Source organism: Dermacentor variabilis, chromosome 3 (genome assembly GCF_050947875.1).
Source record: "Dermacentor variabilis isolate Ectoservices chromosome 3, ASM5094787v1, whole genome shotgun sequence".
NCBI lineage: Eukaryota > Metazoa > Arthropoda > Arachnida > Ixodida > Ixodidae > Dermacentor > Dermacentor variabilis.
The window spans coordinates 55,923,277-55,941,939 of NC_134570.1; the positions used below are offsets into that span (position 1 = coordinate 55,923,277).

Consider the following 18,663-nt stretch of genomic DNA (forward strand, 5'->3'; position numbering starts at 1 on the left):
CTGGTAAAGAAAAAGTCGAAAAAACAACGTGCGTAAGAGGCACCGTAATCACATTGCTATGTTCTAAAACCAGCAAAATATATGTACGTTCGTAACGCCACATGCAAGCAAACATTTTATGGAGTCATAGAAAAATTTGGAAACTGTGTACATTGCCTGTTTAGCATTTTTAATTAAATGCCACTACGCAACGCCGATATCATAACAGACATCCCGGCAACAACAGCGGCTGGGGGGCCAAACAAAATGGCGCAGTGCATCGGCAGCGCATGCCGCTCAGGACGCGTTTCCCGACAACTGTTATCGGCCTTCAAAAAGTCTCAGAGACTTCGATTCTCGTCGCGAACGCTTCTTTCCGAGGCGTACTACTGCCGCGATGCGTGGAACAAGCGCACGGAGGACCCGGTGCTACGCGACACGAGCGTCGACTCGTACTTCGTCGAGCTCAGCAAGAAGTTCGGCACCAAGGCGAAGGCGAGCGCCGTGGACGTCGATATTTACCTGAACAAGGTGACCGGCAAGGACTACGCGGTGGAGTTTGAAACCGTGCTCAACCGGCACCGACGCTCGAGGCAGTCCTGCGACACGCTGCCTTCGACGCACGCCGCGGCGGTGCGCTACTTCCTGGACACAAACCAACACGACGTCCTGATGCGACTGCTCCCAAACCGTCTCGAGTACGGCATATTCCCGGACACCCACACGTTCAACATCCTAATGGACACCTTCGTGAAGGTGGGCAATCACCGAGACGCCGTCAAGGTCGCCATAGAGATGATGCTGCAGGAGAACACGGGCAACGCCATCAGCCGGCTGCTGGCACTCTACTCCTGCCACAACTACCTGCGCGACCCTAAACCGGAGCCCTGGGACCCGAACGCCAAGATACCCGAGCAGGACGAAGACGACGACGAAGAGATACTCGTGCGCGTGCCCAAAATACCGAACCCGTTCTTCGACGACCACTTCGACCTGAACGAGCCGGACCACCTGATAGGCAAGACGCTCATGCTGTTCTGCGACGGCGTCGACGACCTGCTGCACAGAAGCTACTACCTGATCGGCTGCGGCCTGTACCAAAAGTGGGGCAAGAGCGCAGAGTTTCTCGAAGCTCTGCTCAAACGCACCGGCGATTCAGGGGAGCCACTGACCAGAAGCGCGGTGGAGAGCTTCCGCCAGTCCCTGAGCAAGGAGGACGGCGGGCTAAAAGCAGACGACGATTTGCGCCAGAAACTCGAGTCAGCGCTGGCTCAGTTGGAGGGTTCGAAACGGTTTTCGGACGCGGACGTTCACGAACTGATGCTGGAAGCGCTGAAACAGCTTCCGGCCCTGGAGCCGGCCGACATCGAGTCGCAGAAGCGCGACTTCGAGCTCTGGCAGGAGCTCAGACACAAGGCGCTGGAAGAGCAGAGGCGCCGAATCGACCGGGAGCAGACGATCGAGGCCATCAGGCTTCGCAAAAAGGAGCTCGGCGAGAAAGAGGAGCTGCTGTACGCGCTCGAGAACTGGGACCGGCTCGAAATGGAGTTGGCCGAGGTGGAGGCCGAGATGAAGGAACTGGCGGCCAAAGAGGACGTCGAGGAAGAGTACATTCCGCCCGACGTTCGGCAGCCTCGCTCAGCGAAATGAGTGAACCGCGTGGTGGCGCCTGCTTGTTGTAGATAAAGGGACGCGTAGCTTATTTAAATAAATCGTGGACGACGATGGAGCCTACGTAATAATCGCTGTCAATCGTTTTGCAGCAGGACGACGTTGCTTTGACGAGCCCCATGAGTGGCATTCACACAAAAGCAGCAATCGCCATCCGTCACCTTGTCGAATGCACGGTAAAATGTTCGTTCGACGGCACAGGTACGAGCACTACAGACGAGAGGCTAGCCCCATGGCTGACAAGAAATGTAGCACAGCAGATTCGTGCACGGATCGCATTAGTACTCGCGCGGCAACACGAGTTTCAACGGTCACGTGTCGCGCGCAGTTTCCCATTCCTTCGCATCATACTCTAGGCCTCGCCTTTTCAGTTGTAGACGCCCTAAGACTCGTACAAAAGAAAGAAAAAAAGCGCATTAATTTCATTTGTAAGTTCATACTTATGCGTCAGAGCCGCTTGACGAGGTGATTGTGGAATGCATATTACCGCCATGGTGCAGTCTTCACCTTTAGGGACAGACATGCACACCCTTATATCAGTCTGATACCAGATCTGGTGAGATGCTAACTCCCATAGCTTCTTGAGCAGAACTGGGACGGAAAATGGCGGCTCCAGGTCAGCTTGTATACCAGCTGGAACTCGGCGAACTTTCGATCGCGCGACGCCGTGCGCTTGCGGACTCGCACAGCGTGCTTTGCAACGCACCACCAGCCGTGGTTGCTCGGTGGCTATGGTGTTGGGCTGCTAAGCACGAGGTCGCGGGATCGAATCTCTGCCATGGCGGCCGCATTTCGATGGGGGCGAAATTCAAAAACACCCGTGTGCCTCGATTTAGGTGCACGATAAAGAATCCTATAGCTGTATCACTCTTAAAACGATTGCACCCTTTGGGGTGTAAATTTGTCCCACAACAATAATAATCGTCATCTGCCTTGCTTGCGTTTCCTTTCCTGAAAACTCGGCGCTCGCTACTTTCCTGTCGAGAATGCTGCGTCACACTGATAACGCGGCGCCGTTCATGACTGGGAAGTACCGGGCTCGCCGCGTTAGAGAAAGGAAACGCGGGCAAGACGGATGACGATTATTGTTGTGGGACAAGATAAACCCCAAAGGGTGTACATTTTTCTAAGAGTGTAGGTGGTCAAAATTTCCGGAGTCCCCCACTACGGCGTGTCTCATAATCGGATCGTGGTTCTGGCACGTAAAACCCCAAAATTTTAATTTGCAACGCGCGAATACAGGCGCATTATCAAAAAAAGAAAGGCGTGCACTCTAAAAGCAGTTGCACCCTTTGGGATGCATATTCGCCACACTCTACACTCTTAGAAATATTTACACCCTTTGGGGCGTATCTTGTCCCACAACAATAATCGTCATCTGTCTTGCCCGCGTTTCCTTTCTTTAACGCTGCGAGCCCGGTACTTCCAAGTCACGAACGGCATGCGCGTCATCAGCATGACCGGGCATTCTCGACAGGAAGGTAACGAGCGCAGCGTTTTCAAGAAAGGAAATGCGGACAAGCCAGGTGACGATTATCGTTGTGTCACAAAATGTACACTCTAAAGGGCGTAATGTCTCTTAGAGTGCACTCTAAACAGTTTACACCCTTCAAGGTGTATATTTGCCACATGCAGAACAATAATCGCCATCTGTCTTGTCCGCATTTCCACTGAAATGTTTACACGTTTTGGGGTGTATATTTGCCACACAACGATAATCTTCATCTGTCTTGTCCGCATATACCCTTTCTTGAAAACGCTGCGCTCGTTACTTTGCTGTCGAGAATGCTCGGTCATATGCTGATAACGCGCGTGCCGTTCGTGACTTAGAACAATGCTTGGAAGTACCGGGCTCGCAGCGTTAAAGAAAGAAAATGCGGGCAAGACAGATGACGTTTATTGTTGTGGCAAGATACGACTCAAAGTGTGTGAACTGTTCTTAGTGTACACTCTAAGAACAGTTTACACCCTTTGGCTTGCCCCTTCTGCCACACAATAATAATCGTCATCTGCCTTGATGCGTTTCCTTTCTTTATCGCTGCAAGCCCGGAACTTTCCAGTGACGAACGGCACGCGCGTTATCAGAAGGGGCACTCCAAAGGGTGTAAACTGTTCTATGCTGATGACGATTATTTTTGTGTGGCAGAAGGGGCAAGCCAAAGGGTGTAAACTGTTCTTAGTGTACGAGCAAAACCTCGGTCCACGCGCCTCATATAATTTATCTGGCTCAATCGCGTTTGTTGATCACACTTCCTGTTTGTTTCTCTATCAGCTGCTTGTTGAGCAGTTGTCTAGAGTGTCTGACGATAAGATGGACAGTCTTCAGATTTGGTGACACACGGATCTGCACATCCAACACAGCGAAGAATCACGAGCGAACACTTTACAGAGCTATAATAATTGCGATCTACTCAGTCCGAGATGCGTCGCAAAGGCTCCGCCGCACGATAAAAAAGGCAGGGCCCCGTCAGTCGACTTCGGGTCGCGCGTCAAACGCCCCATCCGGGCTGGTGTGCTCCCGTCCTAGAGAGATAGCAAGATGCGAGGAAAAAAAAGTTCGTATTACCATCACGACTCGATAAGCTAGGAAGGAGAAGCGAAAAAATGCGCCCCGGAGGGGCCGCGATCTCCAAGACAAGCGAGGGGTTGCGGGAGAACGGCGACAGCGGTTGTCTGACTGGTCTGCTGCTGTCTGTGCCCCGAGGCAGCTTGAAGACGGCAAAAACAAGTCCGCCGCTCGCTTTCGCGCTGGTCGCGGTTTTCGACACTCGACCGTCCGTTTGCGACGTGTGCAACCATGGCCACGGAAAACGACAAGGCGGTCCTCGAGGCCGTTTTCAACCCGCTGTTCTCGGAGTTAGGATTTTCGACCGAAGCGGAGGAAGGCGAAGCGAGGAGCGGAGGTGCCGGTCAAGGTCAGTGCGTGCGCGTCGCGAGAACGTCCATGCTATCGCGCATCTGGCACGCTGCGCATATGTATACCGTCTCTCTCACTTCGTACGATGCAAGACGGGCGCATTCGCTATAGCTCTTCTTTCTAACGTTGAAGCGCCGTCACGTGTTCGAGTACCCACGCGTACAGACCCGGTCCATTGTTAAAAAACGTAGGGCACGTTTTTGTGTTTTCTCCCTCTTAGTACACCGCACTAAACCTATTGCGTCACATGCGTATTCATGCGCAGTTTCGCAGCACATATCTATAGGGATCTGCAGGGCAGACGGCTACACTTTTCGAATTATGGCATCGCATGCATGAATTATGGTGCCTGGACGTATTACATGCGACGTTCAACGGGCATTCTCCAAACCAGGCTTGTATCTGCGAGTGCAAATGTATATAAAGCGGGCAGGAACACGGCTTCGCGCCAATTTACACAACCGCGGAGACGAGTTTCACGCAATGAAATCCTACGGCTATAGATGGGCGTCAGCTTTTCGTAGGAACGGCAGGCCTTTCGAGGAGCTCTGCGGTGTCCCGTCGTTGGCAGTGTGGAGGGCTGAACGTGACGCAACTGCGTCAATTACTCATCGATTAAATTTGTTTGTCTCGCGATGAGCTCACCGAAATGGACAGCTAGCGCTCCGCTCAGTGGACACTTAGAACAGTCCCCCACGTGAGCATTATGTTCGAGTCGGAGGCAGTTACGAACCATACATTACGAGGTATACTTTGAAATTGGAATGAACGGAGCAGGGTCACCAATTTCTTATGTCTAATGGACTCAAGCGATGCATCGATGTCCTCACTTTGGCATACGCGCACGCCATGTCAGTGCAATATGCCGAAATCCAGGAGTGCAGATTTTTGGGCTAGTTGGTCGCACCTCCTGTCGTCTTTCATGTTCCTGTCAATCCAGCGCTATGACTTCAATTGATGCAATATGCCGATCTTACATATAAATGCGAAGGACAATATAAGTTACACTTTAAGAACAGTTTACATCCTTTGGCGCGTCCCTTCTGCCACACAACGATAATCGTCATCTGCCTTAATTGATGCGTTTCCTTTCTTTGACGCTGCGAGCCCGGAACTTTCCAGTAACGAACGGCACGCGCGTTATCAGAAGGGGCACTCCAAAGGGTGTAAACTGTTCTATGCTGATAACGCGCGTGCCGTTCGTTACTGGAAAGTTCCGGGCTCGCAGCGTTAAAGAAAGGAAACGCATCAATTAAGGCAGATGACGATTATCGTTGTGTGGCAGAAGGGGCACGCCAAAGGGTGTAAACTGTTCCTAGAGTGTACAGTAGATATTGCATATACGCCTTACAACATAACGCTCGCAATTTATCTCACGTAAGTGCGTAAACGCATTCCCGCATATATTTTTCATCGGTCATTTGTTTTTGCACGTTGTGCACGTGCAGCTCGGGTTTCCTCTCGGGAAAGTAACGTTGTGCGCGTGATGTTGGCAGGAAGGCATTGAAAATATATGTCTAGTGTGGTAAAAATGTGCACCTACACTCTTAGGAAAAGTTACACCATCTGGGGTGTATCTCTGCCACCCAACGATAATCGTCATCTGCCTTGCTTGCGTTTCCTTTCTTGAAAACGCCGCGCCCGCTACTTTCCCTCGGGAATGCTACGTCATGCTGATAACGCGCATGCCGTTCGTTACTGGAAAGTACCGGGCTCGCCGCGTTAAAGAAAGGAAATGCGGACATATGACAGATGACGATTATCGTTGTGGCAAAAGGGTGCAATTTCGCTGAAGAGTGATAAGAAAGCTCTAGATTGGCCCTTACGCACCGGTATTACTCCCATTAGAGTGTCACTTGTCTCAAGGAGAGCGATCCTCGACTTCCTTATTGTGGCGACACCGACTACACTGTTTAACAAATGTACACCTTTTGGATCGCACACTCTTAAAACAGTTGCACCCTTTGGGGTGTATATTAGTCGCACACCACTCTAAATGTTTACACCCTTTGGGGTGTATATATGCCACACAACGATAATCGTCATCTGCCTTGCTTGCGTCGCCTTTCTTGAAAACGCCACGCCGGCTACACTCTAAGAAAAGTAACCCTTTGGAGTGCCCCTTCTGCCACAACGATTATCGTCATCTGCTTTGATGCGTTTCCTTTCTTGAAAACGCCGCGCCCGCTACTTTCCTGTCGGGAATGCTATCATGCTGATAACGCGCATGCCGTTCGTTACTGGAAAGTACCGGGCTTGCAGCGGTAAAGAAAGGAAACTTATCAAGGCAGATTACGATTATCGTTGTGTGGCAGAAGGGGCACTCCAAAGGGTGTAAACTTAGAGTGTACTTTCATATCGGCAATGCTGTCATGCTGATAACACGCATGCCGTTCGTTACGAGGAAGCACTGGGCTCGCAGAGTTAAAGGAAATGCGGACAAGACAGATGACGATCGTTGTGTGGCAAGATACGACCCAAAGGCTGTAATATTGCTTACAAAAAATGTTTACACCGTTAGGAGTGTATATACTTGCCACATAATAATCGTCATCTGTGTTGCCCGCATTTCATTTCTTGAAAACGCTGCGCACTTTACTTTCCTGTCGAAAATGTTCTGTCATGCTGATAACGCGCATGCCGTTCATGACTTGGAAGTACCGGGCTCGCAGCGTTAAAGAAAGGAAATGCGGGCAAGGCAGGTGACGATTATCGTTGTGGGACAAATATCCACCGCAAAGGGTGCAACTGTTTTAAGAGTGTACACTCTCAAGCAAAATTACACCCTTTTTCCACACGATAATCGTCATCTGTCTTGTCCGCATTTCCTTTCTTTAACGCGGCACTTCTCAGTAACGAACGGCATGCACGTTATCAGTGTGACGCAGCTTTCTCGACAGGAAAATAGCGGGCACCGAGTTTTCAAGAAAGGAAACGCAAGCAAGGCAGATGATTATTGTTGTGGGACAAATATACACCCCAAAGTGTACAACCATTTTAAGAGCGTGCACAACGACGATCATCATCTGTCTTGCTTGCGTTTCCTTCCTTGAAAACGCTGCGCTCGCTACTTTCCTGTCGACAATGCTCTGTCATGCTGATAACACGCATGCCGTTTGTGACTTGGAAGTACCGGGCTCGCCGCGTTAAAGAAAGGAAATGGGGACAAGACCTATTACGATTATTGTTGTGTGGCAAATATACACCCCAAAGTGTGCACTCTAAGAACAGTTTACACCCTTTGGCTTGCCCCTTCTGCCACACAAGAATAATCGTCATCTGCCTTGATGCGTTTCCTTTCTTTATCGCTGCAAGCCCGGAACTTTCCAGTGACGAACGGCACGCGCGTTATCAGAAGGGGCACTCCAAAGGGTGTAAACTGTTCTATGCTGATAACGCGCTTGCCATTCGTTACTGGAAAGTTCTGGGCTCGCAGCGATAAAGAAAGGAAACGCATCAAGGCAGATGACGATTATCTTTGTGTGGCAGAAGGGGCAAGCCAAAGGGTGTAAACTGTTCTTAGAGTGTGCAACTGTTTTTAAAGTGTGGATGTATGGCGCCGCGCTGCTCAGGTAGCGCTGCCAAGGTTGGTTCGATCCCGGGCGCATTTAGATGGAGACGAAATGTCAAAGAATGCTCGTATACAATATACTTTTATTTAGATGCGTGTTAAAGAGCACCAGGTGGTCAAAGTGAACAAAATGTTGCTCTAAAGAAGCTTGCACCCTTTAGGGGCGTATCTCGTCACCAATCGTCATGTCTTACTCGTACAAAAATGTACACCCTTTGCGGCTTATCTTAATTGTCCCATAATAATCATCTGTCTTGGCCGCGTTTTCTTTATTTAACGCTGCGAGCCCGGTACTTCCCAGTCACGAACGGCATGCGCGTTATCAGTGTGACAGCATTATCGACAGGAAAGTAGCGAGCGCCGAGTTTTCAAGAAAGGAAACGCAAACAAGGCAGATGACGATTATTGTTGTGGTACAAATATACATCTCAAGGGGTGCAAGCGTTTTAAGAGCGTAAAAATGTTTACACCATTTTGGGTGTATACCTGCCACACAACGATAATCGTGACCTGCCTTGCTTGCGTTTCCTTTCTTGAAAACGCCGCGTCCAATACTTTCCTCTCGGGAATGCTGTCATGCTGATAACGCGCATGCCGTTCGTTTCTGGGAGGTACCGGGCTCGCAGTGTTAAAGGAAATTCGAACAAGACAGCTGATGTTTACTGTTGTGTGGCAAGATACAACCCAAAGGGCGTAGTTTTTGTTTTAGAGAGTGTGTGGCAAATATACACCCCAAAGGGTGTAAACTGTGTGTAGAGTGCGTATACACGTTCCTCAAATAATAAAAAATAATCCTCAAATAATCCTCAAAGAGTTTGCACTCTTTGAGGATTATTTATTGAGTCTATCGGCCGTCCTCACTGAGCAACACTGCTGCACTGCAGAAAGAAAACTTCCAAGCTCAACAAGGCAGCCACACACTTCGCTACAACCAACTTGTTTTAATCATGATGATGATGACTCCCTCAACAATGGCACAAACCCATTGAGGGGACAGGCCGGATTTGTAATGCAAAAAAAAAACAAACATGTAAACACTTTGTCTACCTCACCATGGTTTGGCGTGGATCGCCATTGACCGTCTTCCTGCCGAGTACAGCGTATGTCCCTGTTAGAAATACAATTGCTTTTGAGGTTTCTCATGACATTTCTTAAAATGTGCCATTTTAAAGCCCTCCGGAATTTCAGATGACGGGACGCCGAACCAGGTGAAGACACTGGAGGTCGAAGGTGTGCAGGCTGCTGAGGAGGGCCACATTGATCGTGCCATCGATATCTTTGGCGAGGTGATCCGCCTAGCGCCCAACAGGGCCTCCGGCTACAACAACAGGGCGCAGGCGTTGCGCATCAAGGGCGACGTTGACCGTGAGTCAGCTAATATACATGTGACACTGCACAAGAGACTATAAAAGAAAGTTTACACCATCTGGGGCCTATCTTGTCCCCTCCCCCACCCCACCGAAAATTAATCTGTCTTGCTTATGTTTCCGTTTTCAAAAACTTGCGTTCACTACTGTCCTGTCAAATATGCTAAATATTTCACGCTGATAACGCACACACTTAAAAAAGGTTGCATTCTTTGGGCCTCATCCTGCCCCACGAGAATCATGTGTCTTGTTTGCGTTTCCTTTCTGGAAAACTCAGCGCTTGGTACTTTCCTTTCGAGCATGCTATGTTACGCTGATAACGCGCATGCCGTTCGTGACTTGGAAGTACCTGGCTCGCAGCGTTAATGAAAGGAAATGCGGGCAAGATAGCTGACGATTATTGTTGTGGGACAAGATAAGCCCCAAAGAGTGCAAAGTTTTCTTAAGGTTGCACAAGCCGTTCCTGACCTGGAAGGACTGGGCACGCATCGTTAAAGGAAGGAAATTAAGGCATGCAAGATAGATGAAGATTATTGTTTGGGGATGAAATATGCCCCAAAGGGGTGTAAACGTTTCTTAGAGTGCACTTCCTGCTGCACTGTGAGAAAAGATTGCACCCTTTGGGGCTTATCTTGTCCCACAAATATTATCATCATCTATTAATCAAGGGAAAATGAGACATCCACCTAATCATAGCAACTGCAACAAAGGAAACCCATATGAATTCCTTGAAACAAAAGCCTTGCAGTTGAAGAAAAATTCATCTTGGTCTGTGACTCGAACCTGCAGCCACCACCTTACCAGGGCAGCCGCTCTACCATCTGAGCTAACCAGGCAGTTAGCAGATGGCAGGGCGAAGTCAAATTTGTCAACTCGAAGCAAAGCCAAGACTTTGACGTAATAGTTCTATAGAAATCCACAAGGTGGCGGAACCTTGTGAGTTTCCACAGAACTATTACGTCAAACTATCATCATCTATCTTGTGTGCCTTTCCTTCCTTTAATACTGCACATCGGGTAATTCCAGGTCATGGACAGCATCTGCATTATCAGCATGACATGGCATTCTTGACAGGGAAGTGGCGAGCACAGAGTTTTTAAGAAATTCAAGCAAGGCAAATGATTATTGTTGTTGTGGGACAAGATAAGCCTCAAAGAATGCCAACTTTTTTCAAGAGTGTGCACTTCTGAATTCATACTCTCTTTACAGTGTACTTTTCTGCCCTGTCTCTTCTTCACTATTATGGGCGTTTCTGGCTAACGCTGGGTACTTCCCCACAGAAAAGTACAGAACTACTATGGCCAGGCACACAGAGTCCACAAGAAAGACGGTTGTAGGGCCAAAAGTTGCACTCTTGAAAATCTGTACATTTCAAAACTTTCGCAACACAGGAATAGTCGCGAACCTTGCGTGCACAGTCAGTCACAAACTTTTTAAGCATCCCGTAGAATTTGTAACAGGAAAGCTCCAGGCACACGGCGGTTCCTTTTCTTCTCATTCTTGTGTGCCGTTCAAGTTGCATGACGTAACTGCAACCCAGAGGGTGTAGCTTTTAAGAGGGTACACCAAAACAGTGCAACCTTCTTAGGAACGCGAGTGAGGTGACAGAGTGCTTAGTTCAGTGTTGTTACAGTCCTGTCCGTTTAAAGCTCCTGCAGAGCAGTTATCTGATTGACAACACAACACTACCGCAAAGGCGCACAGCCCTACAATCCAAATGGCCAGCCTATCAATGAAGCAATTGTCTCGTTCCATGTGTCCGCTCTCAGTTTAGCATTTTCGTGTAATCGCAGTTGTGATGTGCCATAGCAATAGAGCGAGGTGTGCTGTATAAGGACTGCAGAAACACTGTTAAAATACACTCTAAATTTCAGTTACCCAATGACTTGGGCTATTTCCCAAGTCCCCTGCAGCTTGCAGCAGCTTGTTCTTTGTTGTTACGAATTGTTCTAACAGAACACAAATGCAAACACATTGGTAATTCTTTAGTGGTGCCTGAATGTTGAAGCCCTCTACTTGCTCTTCTAATGTTGTCCTCTTATTGCCATGGTGAGACCTTGCTGCACCAATTCACTTGCACACTCTGGTGACATTCCAATGAGAGGCCAGCAGCAGAAATACATTTCTCGAGGTCAATTTGTGAGGATGGTAACTTTTGCTGAAAAGTTTGCAGCCACATACGATGCCCAGTGGTGATATTGCGATATACTCAATGGGCAATTCTGAAGAGCCAGACTGTGCTTTGTTGTGGTAGTCATTAATATGACTAAGCAAAGCGAAGTCCTTCGTAATTCACCCACATTATACCATTTGACCAAAATTAAGTTTTTTTTTACATTTTAACTCCATGTGCAATGTTTGATGCAACTACACGTGCAACAGTCTAGCATTCATGGAGAGAACAAGTAGAGATACTTTGCATTTTAAATAAAGCATTAAATGTCACCAATTCGAATTTCAATTAAGCTATGCCTCTTGCTTGATTGCATAAATAATTCGTAAAAGAAGGCAGAAAAGAGCATCTTTGCAGGACAACTTTATTTTTTTTCTGTTATTCACATGTGCAGGTGCTCTAGAAGACCTGAACAATGCCATCAACCTTGGCCAGGGGAACAAACATGCAGCCGCACAGGCCCTATGTCAACGTGGACTCATCTACCGGCTGAGGGAGCAGGACCAAGAGGCTCAGGCAGACTTCAAGGAGGCTGCCAAACTGGGAAGCCAGTTTGCCAAGAACCAGCTGGTCCAGATGAACCCATATGCAGCTCTGTGCAACCGCATGCTAGGCCAGATGTTTGCAAAGCTCAGGCAGGGAGAGGATGACACCAGATAATGAGCCACCATGCGGGTGGTCCTTATACAAAATCATCACAGAACTTTTTTTGCCAAGGAGAATGGCTCCTGTAAGGTCGAGCTTTGTTGACTAATCATGTCAGAATTGTCCCCCTCTAACTGCTTGTAAAGAAAAAGAAAAAAAAAAGTATAGGCTTCGCTTTTAGACTAGTGTTTGCTCCATGTCATACTTTGCAAATGACTACACACTGAGCTGAAACATATCATTGGATGAGATTTGTCACCTCTTACAGTACCTGACATTGTGCCATGGCCCTGTTTATAGCTGTTACCAGGCAAGACTCTGTCATCACATGGTATCCAAACAGCACTTTAGTATAATTACTCCTAACGCTTCCACAAATTTTTTGTGTTCTAGACTTGCCTGAACAGGACTGCAATATAAGCAAGTACTCGCAGACAACTTTCTGTGGCTACGAAGGGAAAGCTACGGGGGGAGGAGGTTCTGCACATGTGTTACCGTGCCGAGTAGTCTGCCAGCGTTTGACAGTGCTTTTGGTTGCTCGGAACAGATGGGGAATCGACGCAGCTTTCTCTTGTGACGGTTTCGCATTTGCCCAGACGCAGAAGGGAAACCCGCAAAATAAGCAAAGTTTTACATTCAGTGGTGTGTTTTGCCTTATTTGACTGTTGCTATTAAGGTGTTTATGTTTTCTCTTCCCCAGTGTAAACTAACGTGAATGAAAACACGGGACTCATTTCAGAAGCACTTTCACTTGTGTGCGCCTTGCCTCCGTAGCTTTCTCTTCATTGCTGCAGAAAGTTGTCGGTGAGTGTAGGTATGCATATAATAACTGCAGGTGGAAGAGATCAGAAAGAGATGTGTGAATGAAAAGGCTATTTTGTGTTAATAAAGTTGTGTTTTTATGAACAGTACTTGTCAGGATGCCTGATCTTTCTTTGAACATCAATCAGGCTGCTTCTTCAGGGTTACAAAGAGCAATCTTTGAAAAGAGCACTTGTGGGTGCTCCCGACTCGCGTTTTCCCCGATGTTGTTTTCCCCGCATGGCTCTCATGTCTCCTGTAATCTGGCTTCTCTGCGTAGCTAAGCGCCGGCTGCAGGTGGCAGATTAGCATGAGATGGAGCAAGTGTTGTGCTGCTAACACCGCCTAATGGCAGGGTTACTCGGGCATAAAAGGGCCTGTTCTCTTTTGGCTTGGGGTCCGCAAGCTGCACGAACTTTTTGCTGAACCGTCCTGCGAAAGGCTTAGGAGCAGGACACCAGAATGGGTGAACATGATCATTCAGCATGGGGGCGAACGTGTTCACTCACTATCCGGTCGCAGTGAGTCAGATGTCCTCCATTTGTGGTGTGCCCAACGGCATGTTCTATGGGCAGTAATTTGGCTAGCAGGCATTAGCGCTTGAAAGATGCAATAAATGCCCTTTGGATTGTTTGCACTACTGTGTTGTTGTTACTTAGTCCCAAGAGCATGTTTGAGATCCCACACAGCTCACACAACACTGCCAGCACTAAACTATTCAACTTTATTTGAGCGAGACAGAAATCACACATGAAAGAATAACAATAACAAAAAGAGATGTTTCCTTTAAGTTGGCATATTGAAAGACCTGCATACTTGCACTAATCTGAGACACTAACCTCCAAAGTCTTTTGAGATGGTGTTCCATCTCAGGGATGTGCAACACTACTGTACAGAATGCCCATTCACGCTATAATCAACCAGCTTTTGCCTGCTCATGACATGTGCAGTTGTCGAGAATATGCTTTGGAGGTGTCTTTATTAGAGAGTTTTAGCCCAGCGGGTTTACGGCCAGCGGAGCGGAGCGGGCGAGCGGAGACGCGACTGCGCATGCGCACAACGCTGAGGCGGCCAGCGGCTTTACGGAGCAGCGTTTACGCCCGCTGGAAAGCACTCCCCAGCGGAGGGTGTACGCAGCGTGCGAGCGTGCGTAAGCGCGCGCGGGAGTGTATGGGAAATGCAAGATGGCAGCCGCGAACATGAACGCCGGCAGTTCTGCATCGACGACGGCGACTGCGGCGCTGACCCGTACATTAGTACTCGGTACATTATTAACAAATAATATGTAATAACATGTAAGATATCTTTAACATGTAATATATCTTTATTCAACATTTCTTGCACTATAAAAGCAAGCGTAATTCAAATTAATTTCTCAGTAACCCCTATTCGGACCACTAGGTGGGGCAGCAGAGCGCCCCGCTCTTTACCCCGCTCGAGCGGATGAGTGATCCGCCGGGCTAAAATTCTTTTTTCGTGAGCCGCCCCGCTGGCGCAACGGTGGAGACCGCGAGCGGAGCGAAACGTAAACCCGCTGAGCTAAATGTCTCTATTGTTGAGTTGAAAGACATAGCTGCATTGGGGTTTGCACAAGCTCAGTTATGCTATCACACTTATGAGCAACTTTTTCAATTTACTTTAGCGATTAACTTCGTTGGCACAGTGAATAGCCTTGGATGTCGAAGGCTGTTTGGACAATTTCTTATTTAGAAATGAGGCACATTAAACAGATCTTTCACTTGCTAGGACCAAGTAATGCATCTTGAAGGTAAAAGACTATGTTCACTCTATGGGACTTCCAGTAACAACTGCAAACTTACTGAAAGTTTGTTTTGCAATGTGTTTATCATTTACAGTGCATGTAGTACATATACAACACAAGAGCTAGTGCATTAGAGATCTTTTGCAGTTAGTATAATGTTGAGATTGCTTCACGGAAAATGAAAACCTTCAATACATGCATTACACTGCATTGAATGCTTCAGATAACCATAATCACAAAGGAGGCACAAATGTTACGTTTGTCACTGTAAATGAGCGCACCACAAGGTTTGCGAAGCAAGTACTTGCATCTGAGCGTTTGACAGAGTGACTATCACTGCTTGTGCCAGCACAAAAGTTATAAGATTTTAAATAAAGCAGTATGTGATAATGTTCTGTGAATGAATGGACATGACCTTATGCCTTGCTTATTATGCTCTCAAAATTTTATGGTCTTTAGGGAGTAATTTTGCCACACAGTATTACTGTTACAGCAGCTAAAAGCTCAAAATTGAGTTTGCTACATATGTCCACCTGCCCATCTATTCCATTATGCCATCATCATTATGGCATCATTGTCAGATCAACTCCTCATTCCTCAGTATTATCTCCATTCCTCCACTATATTACTGCTCCGCAAAGAAAGCAGACAACGTAAAGCATGGGGGTATGTGTATATCTCCACAGCGTAGCAGCAGCCACAGTTCATGTGTAGCAGTTTACATTGAATGGGATAGTACATAGCAAAAAAGAGAGAGAGACAGGGTGGATGAAAATGACCTTACATGGGGCAAAATTACACCCAAAGAGTGTAAAATTTTTGAATGTCCAGGGCATGCATACTTGCTTGACAGCGACATCTTCAGGCACAGAATGTGCAAAGTACATGATGCTTCAGAGCTTGTGCACCCGGTGTGGAAGTCAGCTTGGTTTTGACCTCTTTGTTGCTTGTTCTAGATAAGACAAAAAAAAGCACACTGTGATCCAAGACACTGGGCTGTTTTATGGGCATGCATAATGAATGCTATTTCTAATTGTTATTTTTCGAAGTTATCGAGAAATGAGACTGTCACACATGTAGCCGCCAACTCACCATCTCTTTCACTATCCTCGCTGCCTTCCCTGCTGTGTTTCGTGTTGGGAGTCCTCTCTTCATTTCCAGTGTCTGGACTGCATCAGAGAAAGTAGGGGAGCACTGTCCCTGAGGACTTGAAGCTGATAACGTATGTTAACTACAGACTAAGCTCAAAAACTATGTGTGCACTTCCCCACATCTTGTAGTTGAAGTTCCGTGTTTGACTACATAACATATAATATGTAAAATTTCATAAACTTCCTTGAAAACTTTGTCTCCTTTTGCATGCCCAGTGCATCTTACTAATGCATTTTGTGATGTAGTAGATGCAAAATAAAAGAACTTAAGAACACCAGAAAAGGTAGGCTGGAAGCATAAAGCCAGTATATATTGTATGCTTGAAGATGATGCTGATTAATGAGTTTAGTGTTTCAAGGCAACACAGGGTCTTTGAGATTGTAGTGTTGCAGCGATGGAGCTGCGAACCACCCCCGCAGCCATAAACAACTACGCGAGGCGTCCCGCGGGCCTCCCATAAGCGGACCTTCGCGAGTGCTGGACACCAGGCACATGGACACATAATCTGAATCACTGTGCCGAACGTCGTGCGTGAGCTCCCTTTTCTGATTGCTTTGTTTACTGCTTTCCTTTTGCACTAGGTCCGCGCACTGCACTTCTCTATGCTCCTTTTCCCTCTTTTCTCATCTCTCTGTAAAGCCCTTGCCACTTCTGGCACGCACAGCGCGCCCGCTCTATTCTCTCTCTTTTGACAGAATAAACTAGACCTTGTTACCGAAAAGACGTGTGTCCGTCTTGTTTACCACGGCTCTACAAGATACATTGTGCTGGAGGGCTTTGAATGAGCTCTGGCTACCTGTTGTTCTGGAATGCACACTCAATACTACACAGCAAATGAGCATTTTTGTATTCACCCCCATCAGAAAGCGGCTGCAGAGTCTGGCAATCGAACCTGCAACCTCATACCCAGCAGCACAATGCGACAGCCACTGAGCCATCATGAAGGCTATTGTGGACGCTATTACAAAGCCATTAGGAAGGCTTCGTAAAGGTTTGAGAAAACAGAAGTGTAAGCTCTTCGTAAGGCCAAGCAGGACGACGGGCAGTATCTCGTGCGCCGCCTTAGAGATGAAATCATCATTTTATAGAATAACAAGTGATGGCTGCCGGCAAATGCTTCATTGACAATGCTCCATTGTGCCAGTGGCAATTCACGAAGCTGTTAAGCTTTCCCAAATCAATCAACTAATTAAGATATTTATGATAATTGATTACATGACATGTGCAGTCGCGTTTGTGTCCCCTTTAACTACCCCAATACATGCGGAACTGTGCCGAGTCACCTACATTTCTAAGTCATACTTTTGTTTTGTGGGAGATGATGTGCCACAAGGAATGCCAGTGCTCCTCACCTACAAGCACAGATGCACTTTTGCATAATGAAGGGGAGGTGCATTTCTTGCTGCATTCCACGCAGTGCCTTTTCCTGGCTGCCTTCATTATTAGAGTTGTGCCCAAATGCACCCCCAGAACCACAGAAATTGTTGCATGACTGAATCTTCACTGTTGGCTTACCCAAGTGACCAATCATCGGCGTCGCTCTGGCTGCTTTGCGAGAAAGCTTTAATGAGCTCGATGGCTTCTTGAGCCTCTCTCTTCTCCACTAGTAACCTTCCACAGGTGTCCATCACAGTTTCCACAAAAGTTCCACTGAACAGAGCAGGGTCCACGGATTCCATTGGCATGTCCGCGAGCACCTGTTGAAGATCAAAGCAGCCATTAGCAGAAGCAGCTGAAAGATAGGACACAAATCACCAAGAAAAAGACCAGCAAAAACTGATCGACAGTGGTTGAACGCTTCTCTCAGGTTTGAGCCAATGTTTTAAGCCAAAGGGCACTCAGTCGTTCAATGAATGGGAGTCTTGTTTGGATTTATGGCCAGGTGTGGTGTGCTCTCTGCATAGATTCGCTCCCCCAACTACAAACGTTCTCACATCAGCATTCTTGGCTTCATGAACAAGAGGAATGAGCAACAACAAAAAAGAAAAGTACAATAAAACTTAAGATGCACTATCGTAATCATCAGAACAGGAAGACATAAACTGAAGAACAAGGGGTGTACGGTAGCACGATTAAAAGACGGGACAAAAGAAGACACACGGGGACACGCACAGCGCTTGAACAAGGGGTGTACGGTAGCGCGATTAAAAGACGGGACAAAAGAAGACACACAGGGACATAGCGCTGTGTGTGTCCCCGTGATGTGTAGCGCTGTGTGTGTTCCCGTGTGTCTTCTTTTGTCCCGTCTTTTAATCGCGCTACCATACACCCCTTGGATATGCATTACCAACAAGCCCATATTGCAACCCTAGTGAAGAACAAGAACAAGTTTACACATTATGGAAGACCAATGATGGCTGCCTTCCATGCTTTCTAATTAAATTGGGCACGAGTTGTGAACAGAGGTCTTCCAAGCTTTTGTGTCCTTCTTATGATTTGGACAGCTCAAAAGACTAGCTTAAACCATGGTATGGTCTAACTCAAAAAAAAAAAATAAATAAATAAATTATGGGGTTTTACGTGCCAAAACCACTTTCTGATTATGAGGCACGCCGTAGTGGAGGACTCCGGAAATTTCGACCACCTGGGGTTCTTTAACGTGCACCTAAATCTAAGTACACGGGT

General features: G+C 47.4%; 2 protein-coding genes across 2 annotated transcripts; both read left to right on the plus strand.

Moving 5' to 3' along the window:
* Positions 1-219: 219 nt before the first annotated feature.
* LOC142575661 (uncharacterized) lies at positions 220-1,708 on the plus strand. The gene has a single exon (XM_075685193.1). It carries the CDS (start codon positions 247-249, stop codon positions 1,627-1,629), a length of 1,383 nt encoding a protein of 460 aa, XP_075541308.1. The 5' UTR covers positions 220-246; the 3' UTR covers positions 1,630-1,708.
* Positions 1,709-4,125: 2,417 nt separating this feature from the next.
* On the plus strand, positions 4,126-13,234 carry LOC142575669 (tetratricopeptide repeat protein 36). Its single transcript, XM_075685204.1, has 3 exons — positions 4,126-4,565; positions 9,327-9,503; positions 12,073-13,234. Exons 1-3 carry the CDS (start codon positions 4,448-4,450, stop codon positions 12,336-12,338), a joined length of 561 nt encoding a protein of 186 aa, XP_075541319.1. The 5' UTR covers positions 4,126-4,447; the 3' UTR covers positions 12,339-13,234.
* The last annotated feature ends 5,429 nt before the right edge of the window (positions 13,235-18,663 follow it).

Bases quoted from the DNA above. Each gene is read 5' to 3' on its own strand.
- LOC142575669 (XM_075685204.1), top strand. From the start codon at position 4,448: ATGGCCACGGAAAACGACAAGGCGGTCCTCGAGGCCGTTTTCAACCCG. The intron at 4,566-9,326 runs GTCAGTGCGTGC...CCGGAATTTCAG, and splicing joins GAGCGGAGGTGCCGGTCAAG to ATGACGGGACGCCGAACCAG. The intron at 9,504-12,072 runs GTGAGTCAGCTA...TCACATGTGCAG, and splicing joins CATCAAGGGCGACGTTGACC to GTGCTCTAGAAGACCTGAAC.
- LOC142575661 (XM_075685193.1), top strand. From the start codon at position 247: ATGGCGCAGTGCATCGGCAGCGCATGCCGCTCAGGACGCGTTTCCCGA.